Source organism: Lepisosteus oculatus, chromosome 1 (genome assembly GCF_040954835.1).
Source record: "Lepisosteus oculatus isolate fLepOcu1 chromosome 1, fLepOcu1.hap2, whole genome shotgun sequence".
Classification (NCBI taxonomy): domain Eukaryota; kingdom Metazoa; phylum Chordata; class Actinopteri; order Semionotiformes; family Lepisosteidae; genus Lepisosteus; species Lepisosteus oculatus.
The window spans coordinates 1,167,978-1,190,088 of record NC_090696.1 but is presented as its reverse complement, the minus strand read 5'-3'; the positions used below and the strand labels follow the sequence as shown (position 1 = coordinate 1,190,088).

At 39.4% G+C, this 22,111-nt stretch overlaps 1 protein-coding gene across 3 annotated transcripts in view; it reads left to right on the top strand.

Moving 5' to 3' along the window:
• Positions 1–22,111, top strand: part of slc4a11 (solute carrier family 4 member 11) — an 80,962-nt gene that overhangs the window by 24,600 nt on the left and 34,251 nt on the right. Inside the window, exon 1 of one of the 3 annotated variants that reach the window (XM_015343859.2) lies at positions 6,595–6,727. The exons of the other annotated variants lie outside the window; for them this stretch is intronic. Within the exon in view, the coding sequence (XP_015199345.1) occupies positions 6,691–6,727 (37 nt within the window). The 5' untranslated portion in view covers positions 6,595–6,690. Of the gene's footprint in view, positions 1–6,594; positions 6,728–22,111 lie in introns of those variants that run through there. 3 annotated transcript variants of the gene reach the window in all.

Below are 22,111 nucleotides of genomic sequence, written 5' to 3'. Positions count from 1 at the left end.
CTAATGCCCCAGTATAGTGACAGGGACACTATACTGTCAAAAGTGCCATCATTTGGATGAGACGTAAAACTGAAGTCCTGTCTCTCTGTGGTCATTAAAAATCCCAGGGTGTCCTGGCTAAATTTCCCATTGATCCTTACCAATCATGGCCTCCTAATAATCCCCATCTATGAATTGGCTTCATTACTCTGCTCTCCTCCCCACTGATAGCTGATGTGTGGTGAGCGTTCTGGCGCACTATGGCTGCCATCACATCATCCAGGTGGGGTTGCACACTGGTGGTGGTGGAGGGGTGTCCCCATGTAAAGCGCTTTGAGTTTAGTGTCCAGAAAAGCAATATCTATATAAGTGTAAGCAATTGTAATAAGTGTAAGCAATTAACATTTGAAAGAATGTTTATGCAGATTCCAAAATCCAAAATCATGGATTCCAAAATCATGGAGTGATTCACTTAAATTTCATTGCAGAGCATGCTTGATTGACTTTGCCTTTGATTTTGTATGAAGCTAGATTCTAGTCCCTTGTTTGCGCTGTCCAAGAGGCATTGTGGGCACCTGTTCACACATTTTGGAAACTGTATCTACCTTTCTAAACAAGGATATTTACTTGATGTTCCCTAACTCGTAAAATTTCCAACATAGAGTTTGGTCTAAACCTAGCTTTCTTCAAGTTATAGAAAGAGGACAGACCACCTGTCTTGTTGGACCCTTATTTACTGATTAAAAGTGTGTGTGACATTTTTACACAGCTAGGTGACAGAATGTAACCACATCTACTGTATAAACTGCTCTCAGACGTGCTTGTGTCTAAGAGCAGGAGAAGCTATGCTGGTATTTCTTTCTCTATTCTCTGAGGGACTTTGTGAAATAAACCTTCAGAACTGCTCTGTGACTTCTTGCATCCCCTACTGTACAGTACATACAGTACTCTTGCTAAATGCGAACTCTGATTGTGGACTCGTGTGGCATCAGAAAAGATGTTAAAAGGCATCTAAAAAGGTGCTGTGTTGACACTCCCTCCCCGGGCCTTCCTGGGCTCTGTCCTGTCTTGACAATCTCTGGATCTCCGTCACTCGGGTCCAGTGCGCCAGGAGGGAGGTGGAAGTGGAGTCTGGGAGTTGGACCCTTATTGCTCAGGGCATAGAGTGGTAGGAGTGTAGATCAGGGAACTGAGGCGTGTTGTTGAGTGATTCTGATTGTACTGAGCCTCTTTTAGTGCTGTCTCACTCTTGATTAGGTGTCCTTTCGGTGGAAATGTGAAGGGGGTGGGGATGATGTTTTGTTCTTATTTTGTTCTGTATTTAAAAATAAAGAACTACTAAAAACTAATTCACAAAAGGAAGTTGGATTACTTTGAAGAAACAGATGAGTATTCCTATGGTTACACTAATCTTTCCTTATCAGGCAGCAACTTGTAAAATACAAATATAATCAAATTTTAAACAAATCGTCTGTTATATCAGCCTAACTTTACTGAGATTATGTCAAGCCCTGTATTGAAAACAGATGTTAAAATGTTTGGTTCATTTCGTCACGCTGCATTTCATGCTTTAAAATCCTGGTTTGTATGTATTTGAAATAATGGATTTATTTTTCTTTGGAATAAGGCTTTATTCTGACTGACAGGAGGAATAAAGGAAGTCTGACTGGCTGTAGCAATAAACATGTAGAGGAAATACACCTGAGGGAGGTCAGGATTTGAATCTCGGCAGAAATATTTTTCTCTCGATGTGTCCATGGTTGGCAATGGGATTATTACTCAAACTGCAGTATCACAACATCCTCTATCCCAAGGGACTGATGTTTTAATTTGATGAAAATTAGCATTATAAAGTACACAAGTACACAACATTTGGGCTTTGTTTATCTCATTGCTAAAAAAGGAAATTGGGAAACAAGGGAAAAACTAGTCTGTGAGTTAAAGCCAAAGCAAGCTCTTTTCACCATGTTTCTGCAGAACCTGTGTGCCATGCAGGGAGACGCCCTAGAGAACAAGTTGGTATCCTCACTGCCTGTGTTTTTGTAAGTCTGTTCCTATTTACAGAGGAGCAGCCTTTCTGTTTTAATTAGCCAAGGGGCCAGGCCAGATGGCAGCCTCTTGAGCATTCAGGAACTGTTTATGTTGACAGCATTTAAGAACTGCATTTTCTCAAGATCTGTATTCTGTTTATTCACATGTTTATTTTCTGTTTAAAATAATTCAGACAATCAAAGCATTAGTACCACCAAACCTATGTTGGACCCCCAGAGAAGGTGCTCTATGGTATTTAATTAGTATTGTAATTGTATTATTATATTATATAATATGCACTTGTATAGTGCTTTTCTGGACACTCCAGCACTTTACAGGTAATGGGGACTCCCCTCCACCACCACCAATAATGACCACAGAGAGTCAGAACTTTGGTTTTACATCTCATTAAAAGGAGGGCACCTTTTTAACAGTCTAGTGTCCCCGTCACTCTACTGGGGTATTGGAACCCACACGGACCGTAGGGTGAGTTCCCCCTAATGGCCCCACTAACACCTCCTCTTCCAGGAGCAACAATGAAACCACCTACAGGAGCGAGGTAGCAGAGCTGGTGGAGTGGTGCCACAACAACAACCTCACACTTAACATCAGCAAAACAAAAGAGATTATAGTGGACTTGAGGAGGCACAGAGGACATCAAACCCATCATTCACGGGGCTCCAGTCGAAACTGTCAGCACCTTCAGGTTCCTCTGCCTCCAGATCTGAGAGGTTGAGCTGGTTAGAGACCACTGCTGCCATCCTCGCTAAAGACCACCAGGGCCTTCACTTCCTGTGACAGTTAAGGAAGTGGGGGATGAGCAAGACAACACTCACCAATTTTTACCGTAATACCACTGAGAGTGAAGACAGAAAAGCCAGGGTTGTGAGGTCTGCGCAGAACATCACTAGGACCAAGCTACCCTCCATCGACCAGATATATCTCAACCGCTGCCACAACCAGGCTCGAGCTATACTTCAGGACCCAATTCACTCTGGCCACAATCTGTTTTCACCCCTGGGTTCTGGCAGGAGGTATCGCGGTATCGGAACACTGACCGATAGATTCAAAAACAGTTTCTTCCCCCACTCAGTCCGCATCATAAAAGGCTCAAATTAGCACCTGCACATGTTGGCACCTGCACTTTAAGGTATTGCACTGTTTGCACACATCCTGTTGGCTGTATTTTAACATCTATTATCTATTGTCCATGTCTGTTTGTCTTTTCTTGCCTATTTGCTTTTCTTTGTTACTGGGTAAAGCTGAATGTGTAAGCATGTACTTGTTGTATATGGCAAATAAAGAAATCCTGAATCTTATATATCTTCTACTTCTCACAGCACGTCTGTTGCCTTTAATGTAAAAACACACTCTCTGTACTGCAGAGTTTTTGACTAGACAGTTCATTCTGCAGGAGAAGCGCACGATGTGCTGAGGATGATCACCACACCTGGTAGACCTGACAGAGATAATACATTTTACCAGTGGGAAAAAAATTGTTTACTTTCAGCGATGTTCCTGGGTAAATTGTAAAGAACATAAGAAAGTAGAAAAAGTAATCAATGAGCGAAGGACATCTGGCCCATTTAATTTGTGCATAATTGATCCCAGGATCTCATTCAGGCATTTTTTTAAATAAACCTGGGTATTGGTTTCAACAACATGGCTTGGTAACTTGTTCCACACTCCCACAACTCTTTGGGTAAAGGAGTGCCTCATGTTCTCAATTTTAAATGCACTTGTGTTTTACGGTTCTTTCTAATCCTTACTGAGAAAGAGCTACTGCATGTTGTGTATGTGCAGTAGAGGCAGTTGTATTACCGTAGTAGCTATATATAGCGATAGCAATGGTATTAGTACCAACAGTAGTAGTTATAGTGCTTTTCTCATTTCTTTATTTTGTCCAGTTGCTCAAGGCTGTGGTGGAGGGAGAGAACGTCCTGTACGGATCAGCAAGATAGTGGAGCCGTAAGCACAACCCAAGCATCTGGGTGGCATGTTTCCTGCGATCTTCTCCCTGTATTCCTCGTTCGCACGCACTCTGTCCTGCTGTGCAGACCAAGTGACGAAGCAAAGAGAGAATCATACTGTTTGGGCTTTTGTTTGAGGGTCTTGTTTAGCTGATAATGCATCTTCCCTGAAATGTTTTATGCTCATTCCATAGTTAACAGCTTGCATTATATTAATCACAGAGTGTGAAAATAACGTATGCAGTGTTCCCTACGTACTGTATAGGGATACACCAACAACACTTATGTTAAGCCATCACTTTGGCATCTTACATTCAGTCACATTAAGCACTTTCTTCCACTTTCAAGGCTATGAAAAATACTTGCTTTGTATCCATAATGATAGTTTAAATCAAAGTTCTTTGGAGCTGCACTACCTGGACAGAGGGCTGCTTTGGGCCACAGGGCTGTTGAGCCCCTCCGATGTGTGCTCTGTACAGTTGGGGCAGGGGCTGGACATTCCTTAGGGAGCACAGAGCAGGAAACCAGCACTCCCTCAAAACCTGGATGGTCCAAGTGTGTTGGAAAAGATGCATTGTGGCCTGGAAGCCATAGCGTTACCAATTATAACCGTAAAATCTTCTGTGAGGAGCTGAGCGAGTCCTGGGCTTTTCTAACGTTCCTGATTGGATTCTGATTAACCCTCCAGCACCTTTACTGCTTGATATGTGATAAGTCCTTATTTCAGTCCCCATCATTCCTGCCACAGCCCTTCGGAACTGCAGCACGGCTCCATGACTGTCCCCCAGTCTTCGTCATGGCACAGTTGTGTTCTACCCCCGAGGAGTGCTTAATTAGAGCACAGTCACCAGCCCATTTAAAACAAAAGATCCTTTTATTTTCTTAGTCAAGTTAGGAATCTAAAGACATATTTATAGATTTCCAGACATCTCTTGATAACATCCTTCAGATAAAGTTGATTCTCAAAATTAAAAGCTATAGGAATCCGAGTGAATGTACAGTAGTACATGGACTGAGAACTGGTAAACACAGAGAAAACAGGGCATGATCTTAAGGGACACAACATATAACTATGCAGTGGTGTAAAGTAGGGACTTGTTGCTCTTCCTGTTCTATATCGATTATTTTAATTCTGATCAGACAAACAGAGGCAATGGAAATGTGGAGTAAGTACAAACATGATAATCAATTTTTAACGTTAAGTGCAAAGTGCTCCAGATTGGTAGAAGGGACATCACCGTACACATCACATGGAAGATTCAGAGCTGCAGGACAGTACACAGGACAGGGATCTGGCTGTTCATGAAGATTCTCCTATGTTCTCATCAAGACTGGGGAAGCAATAGAAAAACAATGCTTTGGTGTACAGTAAAAAGTGTGGAACGTAAATCCAGGGAAATTGTGCATAAGCTGTATAATGCACTATTAAAATCTCATGTAGAATAGTGTGTTTAGATTTGGTCATCAAAGGACAATAAAAGATGGTATAGGCTAAGAAAGAGTTTAAAGAAGAGCAACAAGGGTAATTTGTGATTGCAAGTCTTTTCTTAGTTTGTCTAGATTTACTGACAGCTTACTGTCAAGACCTTAGTTTACTTTACTTCCTTTACTGTCCCAGATGGAAAATCTGCTTTGCAGACTGGTAAAAGACTACACCATACATAATACATTTAACACACAAATCCATTAACAAAAATAAAAAACATACATGCGAAGAAGCAGTTTGGTTGTCAGTTAGTGAAATAAATGCATACAGTACGATACCTGATGAAAATAACATATAGAACTATCGGTACTTGTCCAAACTGAGCAGGCTAATAGCTGTGGGATTGAAACCCAGGAGACTTATTCACAATCAAAGGTGAAACAAAGACTGGGGATACAATTGGAATTCATTTCAGACTGAGAAACACTTTGCACAAACCCAAAGAGTGCTGGATGTCTGGGGTTTCCAAATGTGCTTGAGACCCAAACTAAGGATGGTCTGACTGGCATCTGTGACCCTTCTTAAATTCTTCAGCTAAATGACAAACTCTGTCATTTTAGCCAAACTGTGCCTGGCAAATACACTTGCATAAAAGTGCCAGCATGCAAAGTTCCAGTGACTCTTTTCTGTATACTCATAAAGCCATTCTTCTCAATTCCTCTCAAATACTTATGTATTTTTCCACAGGGATTTGTGAATGTTTCTTCTTTTTCTTTTTTTGTGAAATTCATTTGATTACTTTTTATGCAAATTGAACTTGGTGCGGAGTCTATAACTCATTTACCAATGTAACGATCCCCTGAATTTATAAAATTAACTGATTTATTTTATAAGACAAACGCAACGGAAAAGATTTTAAAGAAATATGAGTATTGAAAGAACGAGAGCAGGGATGACCAGTAAGAGCAAGGAAAATCCCTTAAGAGTTAAAATAGAGAAGTATGATGAGTCCCAGCAATAACCAAATAATCGTTACTTTAAAAATGTGACAAACCACAGCCATAAGCCTGCAGGGATACGCCTAGCTTGCCAATATAGACCTTGGGTGCAGTAGAACAGGCACTAGGACCCAGACACATGCTGCCCTTCTCACATCTTCATAGGCTGACTCATTGCAAAGTGGCTCAGTTAGTGGTACAGAGAGACCGAATGAAGAAGTAGTGGTGTCCTTAGCAGAGTAAGAAGATGATGATGGGGTGACTGGGAATCTCAAACACCTGAACCATGGAATCCAAGAAAGCTCTTCATTTCGTGCCTCCTGGTAAGTCTATTGTAGACACTGTAGTTACAGAGCGAGAGATACTATGTTTCCCCCTTTTGAAACCTGAGATACTGTGTGAAATGTGCAAGCTCTGACTTAAGTCTTCTGAGCAGAAAGGGAGGAAATGGAACAGATGTACTGTTTTTCTGAGTAAACAAGGTTCAGTTTTGGTTGCTGGCTTTAACTCTGCAGAGATGTTCTTTAGCTGGCTGAACCAGAAAAGCACGTTCTTTTAGTGAGGAGCATGCCTGCTGGAGCCTTTAGTCCATGTGCTGGTGTACGCTGTTCTGTAACGTGCAGAGTTTGACAGTACAGCCTTGTTGAATGTTTACATCATGGATTTATGTGTGATACAGTTAGAAGGACATGCATAGGACCCAGCTGCACAAGTGGATATTTTTGGATTTTGCAAGTAAAAACTGTCCTTCAGGTTTCTAGTTTATGTACCATACAATCTTTTAACCAATTTGTCTTTTCTTATTAAACCTTTAAAACTTATTTTCTTTTAATGTGTTGATTTATTTGATTATTTTATGTATTATTGTACAGTGCCTTGGTGCAAAGAGTGAAATGGCACTTTAGATTTAATATTTGATTGATTCATTGATTAATTGAAGGGGTAATGCTACATTCTTCTCGCTTCCTCACAAAAAGGCACACATTCTGCCCTAGAGCAGGCTACAGGTTTTAGTTTCTATTTGAAAACAGTTTAACATGAATTCTGAAGAATTTGTGCTGATAAAATGTTAGTGAATCTTTGCTTTACTATCTTACCAAGTTACTGAAGTTGTCATTACTTGTGAAAATTTCTGATTGATTCACTAGTACTGTATCACTCTACTGTCAGATATATCCTTGGAAGTAGTTGTATCCAGCTGCAGAAATATTTTCTTTCAACATCAACAATTTCAATGCCTAGCAATTTACTTTAATGTCATGATGAAAGCAGCATGTTTTGATTTACAGCACATGTTCCAAGCCTTTCTTTAAGTGTAATTTATCTACAGAAATATGAGACCCTCAAGTAGGTGATTGTGCATATCACTTGCTCGCGGTCAGTTCCACAGTAATGCAGAGTAATCGTTTCTGAACCCAGAACATGATCCTACAGCTTCTCTTCTGTCTTCTGGACTTTGAGACATCTCTCCTTCCTGTCTGTTCATGGCACTGTTCTCCCTCTTCCTCTCTTGCAGTATGTCTGTAGAACTGGCTTTGAAATAGGAAATTAGATTAAGTTTTTTTTGCTTTGTAAAAGCAGGAGTTCACCCTTACCAAACAGTGGCAGAGAGAGGATCTGTGTACATCATGTGATTGTACTACTTCCTTCTTGGGGCCAAAGGACACCCTGTAGTTATTTAAAAGGACTATGTTTATCAAAGGTGAGAAACAGGCATTCACTAGTAGCAGAAAAAAGCCTCAGCAGGCAAAAATAAATATAACCCTGCTGATGTGTGCAACTGTGTTTGTATATAATTTTATTTACGTATGTTTTGAATTATGGTCAAGTCGTGACTGATCAACAGTAAAACTTCTTTCCCTTGCATTGAACTGTTAACACAGGGGAACTGCAATGTGATTCAGCTCATCAAGGACTTGGGAGAGGTGAATGTTTTCTTGAATAAGAATACTGTACTTTGGAAACCTTTTCGATGTCAAATTTCCTTTCTTCCCTTTTCCAACCGCTTTATCTAACACAGAGTCACGGGGCAGCTGGGGCCTAGCCTGGCAAGCTATGGGCACAAGACAGGATACACCCTGGATGGGATGCCAGACCATCGTAGGGCACACACAGACTTGCACACGCTCACACTGGTTCCAATTTTTCCAAAAGCCAATTAACCTTCCAGTATGTCTTTGGACTGTGGGAGCACCCCGTGAAAACATACTTGAACATGTGGGAACATACTGTACAAAGTTTCTGCAATGCAGCAATGCTCACCACTGCACCACCGTGCAACCCAAGTCAAATGTTCCCAAGGGAAATTCTTCCTCCCTGTGCTGTTTAGCTTATCTGTGGTTGGTCACAAAATCATCACCTTAGTCAGTGAGTTGAGATATTGTCTCTCATTGGTCTGAGTGGACTGTTTGTGTGACCAAAGCCTAAAACTTTTTACACTAATGAACAAGTTTTTTTTCCAAGATTATTGACACTTGTGTATTACAGCTATCAGGCCTTTTATCAGTGAATTTGCTTTGACTAATCTTGCTCAGGCATTAGATATGATGATTACCTATCAAGATATTCTTTTGTACACAATATGCTTTTTTAACTCGAATATTGTCCCATCGGTTTCTGTTTTCTAACAAACAGAAAATATTTTGATTGATCAATGTCCTGATTGGAAGAGCATATTGAGTTCTCCTTTCGATTTCTCCCTGCAAATTCTGCACTTGAGCCATAAGAACATTCTCCACTAAATTGTCCATTGTTACTGTCTGGTTGGCAGTAGCCGAGTGTTCTAAGGATTTTACTAGACCCTTTCTCATAGGCTTCCATAGAGTGAGCTTTAACCATGTGATATGGGAGTAGGTTCCACACTACCACAGTCCGCTCAGTGTAAAGAATTGCCTCCTGTTGGTTACGTGAAAATAAATATCATACTTCCTTATAATTATATCTTACTTTCACATCTTAAGACAGTGTTTGGAGTATCTGACAACACTTTTAAGTGGCTCAAGTCTTACCTTACCGATTGCCATTACTTTGTCTCTCGACTGTTTCAATTCAGATATTGGACTTGTTAAGTCTAGTGTTCCTCAGGGCTCGATACTGAGCTTCGTACTGTTCAGCTATTAAGATCACATGGCCTGAATTATAATTTCTGTGGTAATGATACTCCAATTTACATCCACACTAATCCTGAAACTGAGGTGGTTGTCTCTGCACTCTTTAATTGCATCTCTGACATAAATAACATGGAAGACTGAAATTTACCTTAATTTAAAAGACATGCTTCTTGGCATGCCCTGTCAACTACGTAAAGCCAATACAATAACCCTATTTGTGGATGGTACTGATCTTCCATTTCAAACTAAATTGAAGAACTTGGGGGGCAATATTTGATCCAGGCTTTACATTTCACCCACATGTGCAACATATTATAAAAACATCATTCTTCCACCTCAGAAATATCTCCAGATGTTGTCCTATGTTGCTGAAAAGCTGGACAACACTTTTGTTTTCTTTCAAATTCATTACTTTAGTGCCCTACTTGCTGTGATATCTAAATCCACATTGAATCAGCTACAATATGTCCAGAATTCATCAGCCAGAATCTTGACTATATCTAGTGCAATTACTCCTATCCTGGAATCCTTGCACTGGCTTCCTATCAGGTTTCGTGTCAACTTCAAAATCCTCATGCTCAACTATAAGGCTCTGCATGGTTTGGCACCTCAGTACCTGTCTGATCCACTATCATCCTACTCCCCACCTTGCAACCATCATTCATCTGACTCAGGTCTCTTGCTTGTCTCCCTTGATATCCTATGGATGACAGAGCACTTGGGTGCTGCACCCTAAAGCTCTGGAATTCTATCCCTCAACATATCAGAGTCACCTTTTCTGAGCTCTTTCAAATCTAGACTTAAATACTTTATAAAAGCGCTTCTGTGTCTGCCTCTTTGCTTTCCTACTGTATTTAAAACCCTAATTTTAATTCTGCTCTCATTGTACATTTTTCTTTTTTTCTGTAAAGTGCTTAGTGAAGCCACTTTTAAAGGCACTATATAAAGTTTATTATTATAAATAATTGCAAACCCTAAATTGTAAGGATATTGCCAAGAACCCCAGTGGTTGGTGTAATAAAAGGCACTTGGGTTTTTTGTTCTCTGGCACAGATCTGATGAAAAAAGTAAAAAGTCAGGCACAATGGATTAAACAATTATTTATTAATAATGACACAATAATTTACGCAATAAACAACACACAACATAACCGTACAACATACAAGTTACATGATTTACAAATTTACAAACAAAGCCTATGTCCTGACCAACCTGGAAATCCCAGAATGCTACCAAGTATTCCAATCCTGTATAACACCTACATAGGCCAAGTGAGGAGATAAAGCTGTCTCCTAAACTAAACAGAATATGACCCATAGTTACACCCCTATCTAAAGTCGGGTTGCTACAAAGTGAATGGAAACCTACTGTATCTCCCTATTCTACAAAATGCATCCACTAACCAGATGAGTCAATTTTTAATCTAGGTATTCTCTGCACAGGTAATTGGAGTTTCCTAAAAACAACAGAAATGGCCAGGTCACTTAACAAGATTCAAATACTGATCTCCACTCTGGTCTTCTCTTGCCCCTTGCCTTCAGTCTTTCCTTTTCCCTTCTCTCCCCTCTCTCTGTCTACGTGCTTTTTTATGCTGTGCTCCTGGACTGCTGAGAACCCTAAATGTTAACATCAGCGGGGTCTTAATAATTGTCTTATTGTCTCTAGATGTCTATGAGACTTGAATAGTCACTTCCAATAACCATAACAGTATTAAGCTCCAAATACACTCCAATTAATTTAGATCTGGTGAATTTCCAGCCTTATATCCATATCCTGTAACTAGGAATGTCCTGTGGAATAATGGATAAGACAAATGCAGAAGGACAGCGAGTGTTTTCAGGTTGTAGTGCAGAGATCCTGCACTTTTGGATGCAAGACGTACTGTACTGATATAGTATGTATCGACATATAGTATGTGGTTTCTTGAAACATCGTGGCTATCCTCCCAGCTTTGATGCCAGATCTTCTAAGAGAGGACTTAACATTGGAGACTCATCTGTGTGAACTAATATCTGTGAAGGTTTCACAGTGCTACAATGCAAGTTGGCACAGTATTCTTTCCTCCCAAACAACAAATAGCAATTTAGTTAATGCAATTCTCATGCAGACAAATGCTAATGAAAAACAGAACAGAATGGATTGCGGAATCCTCCTGGGGATTGGATGAGCAGAATGTCACAGATGCCTGGGAAGATGTGGGCTTCCTGGTGTGGCACAGCCTGTGTGGAGTGTGCTGATCTGGGCTGGAGAGCAATTCAAAATATTGCCCAGGTGCCAGTGCTCTCACCTTCACTCAGACTTTTTTTTTCTTTCTTAACAAGATTCCCCACCAGCTCCTGTACAGTGGAGCAGAAGTAAACCCTGAACCCTCCCCTCTGTCTGGCTTCCTTATCTTGGCATCTCTATGCCTTAGGGTATCTGACCCATTTTTAACTTGATGTTTTAATTATATCCACAACTTGAAACATCCAATCATGGTTTCATGACTTCTATATTCACCATCACACTGTACAATATTGGTGCTGCAGCATTTCTTTCTCATGGGTTTTTCGTAGTTTTGTTTCTTTATTAGTTTCAAATTTACAGTCAATCATTGATTGACGTTTCTGAGGTGAAGAGCCTTAAGACTTTTTTCATTCTGTTTGTGACATTTATAATTGTGAGATTAATTGAAGTGCTAAAAACGAAGAGCAGTTTTTATCCTTTTGCAACTGCTAAGATATAATTCTGCTAGAAAAATGGAATTATACTTTTCATAAACTTGGAAAATGAGTTGATTGTGGTTTTGTGTTGGCGTGATAGGAATCAGGTATATAAAGAAGCAGTAACATTAGGAGAACTACAGTACTATCATTGTCAAATACTGTAAGTGTAGTTCAATAGCTGCTACTCTTCAAATGTATTTTGTTGGAGATGAAAGGTACAAGTATATCAGGGATAGCGAGTAGATGTATAGAAGGAGCCCCACAATGAACTCTGCAATCAATCTATGAATCAGGAATGTCTCTCTCCTCCGCTGATGAAGAGTAAAAAAAAGTTGTGTAATGCTTTCTGGGTTTTTCAGATACTTTGTCAGGGCCCCCACGAGGGTCAGATTGTTTCAAGATGTTCAAGGACATCGGCATTAGCCGATGAATTCCAAGCTTCGATCCAGGACTGCTTTGGTACGCATGTGTATTCAAGGGCTGTATAGAAAAAGAGAAGTGGATCTGAGTCCGGAGAATCTCAAAATCTGTTGCTGTGTCAATGGACCCTGTGCTCTGATAGCCGATAAAGAGCAGGAAAAAACGAGTCTTACAGCAGACAACCTCAGTAAGTCATGGAAGTGTTTTCTATTTCCTACAGTACATATCAAAAAAGGAAAAAAAACACCTCAGAATCTCTGAAAGTTTACATAGTTTAAGTGTTTTGCTATTAAGCAAGTTATTTAAACTTGATTAACATCTTCACAGTTGGAATCCTTAGAGCTACTGTACAAAGGGCAACGCGACCTGGCTGAATGGAGCCAAGAGGAGAAAGGGAACATGCAAACAATTAGCAGGATTCCCTCAGAAGCAGCGTGAGGAGGAGTAATAGCCACAGAGCTAGGAGAATATGCACAAACTCTGGGGCAGCCCCAGGGAGAATGCTTCCTTGTAGGTGAAGTGATTTAAAAACACTGGGCTCAATCCTGCAGAGAAAGTAGCAGAAAAAGAAAGACAGAGTTTAGCACAAAAGCCATCAGACTGAGTAGGTTCTCTCTATTCCCAAATGTCTGTTGTCCTCTGTGGGACAAAGATTTTTTTCTGATATATTGACTGTTACTTGTGGAACTTTCCACAGTGATTTCTGAGCCTCAGCATGTTGGAGTCTGAGTGGAAGGCTGAGGAAACGTGAACGCAAGACCACGGCAGCAGTAGTATTGTACCATGGGCATCTTTAATTGAGGTATAGGGGACAGTGCCACTAATTGAAGTACAGGGGACAGATCTAAGTACTGTATATGCTGTTCTAATCACTATACTAATCACTACTAACCCTAGCCCTAACCCTCTGGTGTGTCATTACGTCTCATTTGACCAGACTGCTTTCTCAGGGAACACGGTAAAATATCTTGGAAGTTTTCCACATTCCGCTGTCTAGGAAAGGATTCTTACTGACACCACAAATGGAGACCCAAAATCTGATGTCCCCATTTGAAATGTGCAAGGCACTGTAGCACACCAACCCTCTTGGCCTCACTTCATCGCTTCTCATCTCTTCCAGCAGGACATCTGTCTCCTTATTTTGGTTATTTAACGATTCTTGTACTGACTGGCAGTTTTCTGAAATAGTTTTTAGTTCTTAATTCCCCCACCTTTGGGCATCGCTGCACTTCAGACTGTATTCATAAAACACTTGCGAAATGTGAGTGGGGATATTCATACAGTACAAGATCATCTAGAGGACGTAAGGAGTGTAAGTTTACTCATTGTTTTCTGCTATTTCAAATGTAAAAAAAAACATTAATTGGTAGATTTACCGTAATAAAGCTTAAGAACTGAAATACTGTATCTTGTTCTAATAGAACAAAACCTCTCTTTAGTATTGACTGTTGGCGGGACAAGAGATGTGTGACAAATACGACCCAAAACCAAGTCTTCCAACAATATGATTTAATGTTCTTAGGTCTCAACATTAAAGTGTTGATTTCACTGCCAGGCTCTCAAAGAGAGCTGTAGCCAATCTCCTGTCTCCTGTTCTTCTGCACATGCTGGAGAAGACATTGGATTCCTGCAAGAACAATTTGAGAATCAAAAAACTTTCTTTAAAGAGCTGACTGGGTTGAGGCTGGATTGGGATTTTGAGCACAGTGTTTACCTGTTGACTCTCAAGTTGGGGACACACCCACTTTCCAATATTTGCATTGATCAGGTAATTCCGAGGTTTTCTTTGCCAAGGGAAGCCTGCCAAACGTGAATGGCCCAGAGTCACAATTAGTAAAGTAAATATTCCTCGTTCATCATTACTCAAGTTTCAGATGCATTAAACAGGCCAGTGAGAACTTTAATCTGTTCCATACGTCAGCCATGCCCCTGTGAATTCTCAGCCTCACTTTTATAACAAATTCCCTGGAATTTACTCAGGCATTTTTATTATGTTCTTGTTCATACTGTATGTATGTGAAATTTCCAGGTGGATTTTACATTATATAGTATATACCTCTTAGCGCTTAGTATAGGAAAACAACCACATTTTTATCAGTGTCATACAGATATTTACTTAATGGTAGAATCTGCTGTGTAATCCTCATTATTCTATGCTAGTTTTATTGTTTGTTTCTGATAAAAGCAAAAAGATATTTTATGTATGTGTAAATCATTGGCTGTACAGATTTAAACATCTGTTGTCATCTCTGTGGGTATGATTGACAGAGTTCATTTTCAGACCTCATCAGGAAATTACAGACATCATAACAACATGAAAAACTTCAATACCTTCTTTTGTCTTCTCATGCTATCTAAAAGGGAAGAGCTGTCAGAAAATGGAGAAATGTAACAATGTGCAGTTTCCTTTAACTAAACAAAACATGTTTCATCTTGTGTCTAAGGGTGCAGCCTTTGGATTAGCCTTTGCTAATGTGAATTAGTGCAAGTGATCAGCAGGTCCTGATTTCACATTGTTACACTCATGTTTCAAACGCTATAGCACAGGAAAACAGGAAGGAAGGGGGTGGTAACCAGCACAAAACCTCTAGATTTCTTCAGAGGGATGCAAAAAGGGGTGTTTATGACTTCCTTGAGTCCGTTTCTTTTTTCATTTCTGTTTGATTGCACAGTCAGTGTTTTGAAAACACAAGAAAGGGAGCCTGGTCCATACACCCACAACTCATTGTGCGAAGAAACATTTCCCGTATTCTAAATTAATTCCCTTTTAGATTTCAACTGTGTTCTGAATTTAGATCTGGTTTGTTCTGAATTGAAGAGATTTAGCCTCCTTAACCCTTTCGGATTGTGAAACTAGGAATCCTTCTTGTTGCTGCTCTTTTTGCAAGATTATGCTGTGCTTTTTGTTCTATGATAACAAAACCTAAACACATTATTCTGAGCTTGAGCATAACTTCCCTTGATTAAAATTTTACACTTTTTTTCTTTATACCTCAGCATTCTGTTTTGCTTTTTTGCTTCCCCACATTATCTAAACGAGAACATAGAATAGACTGTATAAACACCAAAATCCTTTTTGTGTGTAACTTTCTGCAGAACTGAATCACCCATGACACGTGTGTTTTTGTTTCTACTACCAGTATAGATCACTTTTCACTTATCAGATTTTCTCCATAATTATTATCCAAGTTTTTTTGAAAATTTCTTATTAACCAGTTTTTAACTTATAAATCTACTAAAAGCATCCATGTGTGCATAATTTGGTCTATAGCTACACCTGTTTTTAAGTCATAATAATTTCTCTTTTCAAGTTTAACAAATACAGATTGTAAACTGTTATCATCACCTTGTTTCAGGTATCTGTCTTACAGGTTGTATTGTATATATAGTTCCATCCTACCAACTCTTCTGCCCTGCCTTTGTTTCTGAAAAAAAAAATTACCCAACAATTTTATACATATCCCTGTTATTCATCCCCCCAACTATGTTCCACACCTTACTGTAATGTCATAGTTGCTTGACAATGTAGTAGACTCAATTTTCTGCAATTTATTTATGTATACTTCTGGCATTGAGGTACTGTATTTGCAATTACTGTATTAACATAAAGTCAAATAGAAGCGAACCATTATACTGTAGAATTGTGGAACCAAAAATCCATTATAAATAAAAGATCATCTCTGTCCCATAAGATTAATTTGCTAAGTACCATTTCCCACTCTTGTGCATTTGCAAACAAAACCAGATTGTTTTCCATGGCGAAAGAAACCTGATGTTTTGCTGATAATATGACTGCTGCTCACAGAGATCATACCAATGCATAGGTTAGAAAAAAAATGTGCTTTTTAAAGAGGAAACATGTTTTCACTGTCCCTGTTTTGTAAACGCACATGCAGAATCTTGTCTGATACTGCATCTCAAAGGGGTTCGTCTGCAAATCTTGTTTTGGTCCCTTCGAGTTTCCTGTCAGATCAGCTTGTGGTTAAGTGGCAAGAGTGAGAGCAGTGATGACACAGCCCTTGTCCCGTCTCAAGATTGCTGTCATGCCAACCCCTGCAACTTTTTACATACAGTTTTAGACAATATATAGTCTTTCGCGTAAAACCTACTTGAGGATTTCCATTCGGTGGCAGTTATGTTTTATACTTTTATACTTTTATAAGGTTTAATTAATGGCTTTAAAAAAATTGCATGTTGTTTTTTGCTTCCTGTTTGAATCCTGTTTAAGACTGGTTTGACAACTCTGCACTGCTTTTAAAAATAGTTCATTGTAGTCAAGAGAGTGTGATATTCAGCAGCGTGCCATCACTGCATTGGTTATATAAAGAATTGCTTTAATTGCCTGTGGCTTGTCATGTATTGGCATTAACAATTGCAAAAATCAATTATCATTATGTATACAGTTTATTAACTTCTGCTTCTTCCCAAATGAAATTCCCAACCTTGCTGCTCTTATACAGTAGCACATCACACAAAGATAACAATTTGAAGATCTTACAGTACATGAAAATTAAAGATAACATCATTGTGGACATGTTCCTAAAAGAGGTAGTGTTCTCAGCTTGCAGAGCACAATAGCTGCTGAGCCATGAAGGGAGAGGCAGGTTGCCTGCAGTAAAATACACACAAGTAATCTGGCTTCAGCTGAAACAGGGAAACCCACATGAACCCAGAGTTCAGAGGCTATGTAGACCTATCACTGAAGTTTGATTGCAGGTCTTTAGGGCCTAAGTTTCTGCCTGGCTCTCAAAGCCAGATGTATTAAAGGATTTCTGTTGTTTTAACAGCTTGGGAACCTCTTACAAATGACAGATCAGAGGATGTCCTTCAATTTTTTTCTTACAATAATGGGTAATCATATCTGTTACTTAATTTCTGTTTTTCATACCCCGTGTTTCATTGGATGCCTTCGCCATTTACAATTACTTCCAAAAGCGTAGGTTGCGCACTGGGGTCCTTTGAAAATCCCCCTCTTCAATTTTCAGCGAAATAGGTGGTTGACCCCTGGAGGAGTAGAAACCAACTGTGTCTTTTGCAGCCTTTAAGAGTGTGTGTTTCAAAGAAGAAACATTTCTGTTTCTGAACAGAACTTTTCATAAAGTCTCAGATCAACACCACAGGAGGGTCCAGTCCAGTCAGAGCCCACATGAGGGATGGTTTCTTCTTTATTTCTGTAGTTTAGAAAAGAGGCCTAAAGAGAACTAGTACAAGTGCAAAAAGGGATTCATGGCAATGCTGGGAATACATGTCTCAAGAAGCAAATAAAAATAATTCCTTATACAAGAAAGAGTCAATTCTGTGCCTGTACAACAGCCCTAATGTAAATGAATAAGATATGCTTTACTCACCTTTTTTAAAGCTGACTGAAAAAGAAAATATTAAAAAGTAAAGTTTTAGTTTTACTTGGGAGTACTGCACTTTTCAACAGCCTTCTCTCTCCTCCTTCACCTTCTTGATTTGAAATCTGATGCTGCAAGGAACAAGAGCCAACACAAATCAAGTTATGAATTAGCCATTAAAGAAATTGGGTAGGAAAAAGACAACAATAAATTAAAATACCTGGAACATCTTGTCCCTGCTTAGTGATTTTGAAATTACTTAAGCAAATATGCCCGCTTGATTCTAGTCATTATAGTCAGGATGAAAATGTGTGAGTTTTCTTCCTTGTTATGACCCGAGTTCAATAAGCAACACGGAACCTGTAGCTTTGTGTACTGTGAGGTCACAGCTTCTGAGGGGTGTTACACTCTCCCAATAATCTTCTCACTGTCATCTTCGTCTGGGTGAGTACCGCCATGCACAGATATCTCTGTGGAGACAAATAATTATGTCTGTGACATTACTTTACTGTATTAAACTTTATTAACTAAAGCTACTTGTGTTGCAATAGAAAGGACACTTTGATTCCATAGCTGTGATAACTATTTTGGAGGTAGAGGTAAGTCTTTTACAACAGTAATAATGACAGAGATGCAGATTTGTGTGCTGTATGTGTCATTAATGATATAGAGGGTGGGTGTAATCACAGGGCTGGGTATGATAATAGACTCATCTTGTCCAGCTGGTTTGACTGTATTCACAGCTGTATTCACATCTGCGGGCGGCACTTTGACATGAGTGACCTGGTGCCTGGATGGTTATGAAGCTAATAAATGACGTGAGCTTTCTTACTGTAAAAATGAAGAACAGAAATGGCTCTTAAATGTGATTTTTATTATTCAGTTTATGAAGAAACAGAAAATTAAATAGGGAGCTGATTGTGTAGTGAATGATATATCTCTGTAGGTCAGGAAATTCCTGTTCAGTTCCTGTAGCAGACATTTCGGCTACACAGCATCAATCATTTCAATATTGGTCTATTTTGCCCCTTTTGCAGATAAAGAGGAAGGATGTTCTCTTTAAGTACAGTGTAAATTGTTCATGCTTATCAATTCAGTTGTGTGTCAGACACAGTGATTTAACATTCTAATACTGCAGCAGAAATGTCCTGCAATTTTAAGAGACTAAAACCCATTATATTGATTATTGATTACAAACAAAGCACAATGATCCAATTAAACAAAAAAAAAGAATTAACAATTTTCATTTTAATTGGGTAGTACATTAAACAGTTATCTGAATTGTTACATAATGAAAAAGTCATGAAATTGATGCAGGAAAATTATCTTCCTGAACTGTATGATTGGTTCATGTTTGCCCCCTTCAAATTCTGTTGCCAGCAGTAATACATCCATCACCACAAAGGTGGTTACTTGTGTGTCCTGAGAGAGACATGTGCAAAGAAGCGATGAAAAACAGTGAATACAAATACACGGGCTTATCTTTTCCTTCCCTGAAACTGAAGAATCACAACAAGCTGTTGCAGTCTGTGAGGAGTGCCGTGGAGGTGTCAAGGATGATCAGAGACACAACAGATGTTGTTTGGACCAGAAGCACACCAGTCAGGCAGGAGCCCAACTGCTCTGTTGGGGGGTGGGGTAGCTGAATCAGTACTGAGGTCAAACTCTCACCACAGACACCATATTGAGAAATGTGAGGGAATTTCAAAAATTATATTCAAAATTAAGCAGTCAGTACAACTGTATGAAAATATACTAGGAGCTATATAGCACTGCAGGTCTTATAGAGGACCTAAAGGTTTCTATAAAAATTAAGTTATGATTGCTTTTTTGCAGGTGGTTTTTAATATGAATACTTTCAGCATGTCAATTACTGTGTGGTATCCAATGACTCATAATGCTTGTTTGTAGCACATTATTGCTCAGTAATTACAGATAATAAGAGGTGTTAATGGATCTCTACATACTACATAAGCAGCTGCTGTTCCTAGACACTAAGGGAATGGCCATGACTGTGCTCAGTCCTGCCCCCTTGAGGCTCTGTTTGACTCTGAAACCTGATGGTAAGAAATTTTGGCTGATTTTAAACCAAGGAAATGTATTCTAACCTTTTCTGAGCACAGTGGGATCCCCCCATTAGAAGAATCAATCATTCCTCACTCTAAAAGGACAACATGAGTGACTGTCAGGTTCTCGAGGAATATTCTAATTTAAATACACAAATAGAGGTTTGCAAAATCTTCCTTAAATAAGGAATGTAACTTATATTGAGTCTGACAAGGATGGAAAATGAAGTTAATTAGTGCATATTGAACAACTTCTGACAAAGACCTTCAAGTCTTTTTAATTAGATAAGGAAATATTTAATTCTGAGCTACCAAGTACAATATATCTCTAACTCACTAACTACCCTGGAACTCTGCACTGTGTTTCTAGCAGCCTGTTCGGCTTGGGCAATATCTTGTCATTATTGTAATGGGAATGTGCTCTGTTAATTTTTAAAATATATTACTGGGTATTCTCCCACAATCTGTTGCTTTCCTGTCCTTCAGCATACAGTATATCTCACTGGGGTAAAATGCAAGGAGGTAAAATGCAATAGCAAAACTCATAAAATTCTATAGTTATAAACTTTACACTTTGTGTCACATGCTGACAGTTCCCATGTTTAATCAGTTCTTTTTTTCACAGCTGGTAATCAGAGCAAAGTTCTTGCAGAATCAGAACACTGAAGAATTCCATACTATACTGGAATTTGTATCTTTAGGACATCCAGGTTGCACAGAGGGTGAGGGGGAGTTGAAGGGAAGGACAGGAGGTAGGGGCTGCCCTGAGAGGGATCCTGGCTCTTGTGTGGCTTGAAAAGGTTCCGGAGAAGGGCCAGGGCTGTAGTGCAACTATAACGCTGTCAGCAGTGGACAATTGGAAGGCAATGCTGAGTCAGCAAGAGGAAGTCAGCTAGGCAGCTCACAGGATGTCCAACAGGACAAACAGAAGAGAGAAAATGGAAACAGCAATGTGGGCTCCAGGAGTTGAGTACCAACAGCACAGCTTACTGTGCTGTAGCAGTCCTGGGCGTCAGTACAGGGCAATTGGAGCCATTCTGACTTGGACATGGTCATCACACGCTTGCCTGCCTTACAGCTGGAAGATGCGGGAGTTCTTTGTTGTGAAAGATAACTCCTAAGGTGTTGGAAGTGCTTTAGTTGTTCACACACTCATTGTGAATCTGGATTGTTGGTGCTGGGATGTTTGCATTTGGAGCCTTCTGAAGGAGGAATTTGGTTTTACGAATGCTAGGTCTAAGTTCTTCTCAGGTGCCTTAGTAATTATGTTGATGATGCTATCAAGTTAATTAGTTTAATTATAGGTTTGTCTTGCAGTGCATGTTGATTGCTTAGGATGCCTGGATTTTTACAGGTTCAGAAAAATGAACGTGATGGCATATCCATGGCTTTAAGTACACGTCCAGGACAGCAGTCCACTGGCATTCAGAACTGTGCACATAAGCATGTCTTTCATCTTGAAGACATGTTACTACGAATCTTTATTCATAGAACTTCTAATCTGTCTGTTTGTTTTATACTGATCAGCTTCTCCTGATTCTGTAAAAGGATTTGCTTTCCAATTCAGCCCAATATAATGTCTTACCTTTACCACTTTGTAGATCTAGTGTAAATAGAAACTTTTTAAACAATAGAGTTTGTGCAGATGTTTGACAATTGAAAGCTCTTTACAGTGCTGGTGGGAAATACAATTGATTGATTGATTTAGTACTGTTAATATAATAATATATTAAGTTTATACACCACCTTTCATGACAATATACGTAGGTAACAATATATTAAAGTTTACAGACGCTAGCTTAGAAAAGTGAGTTTTGACATTTGGATTGTCATGAAATGAGGCGTTTGGAGGGCAGTCTTATTATACTGTCTCCTGAGCAAAGCTAAAAACAGAGCTCACTAAATAGAATCAAAACAATGATGTCTAAAGCACTGAACATGAGACTTTATTTTGTTATGACAGGAAAGGTGTGAGTAAGAGTGAAAGGGTGGGATTTATAAGTGAAACCTCTCAGTAAACATCTTTTGTCCGTCTGCGCCGGCAATTGTTCGGTTCTGTCTCTCCAT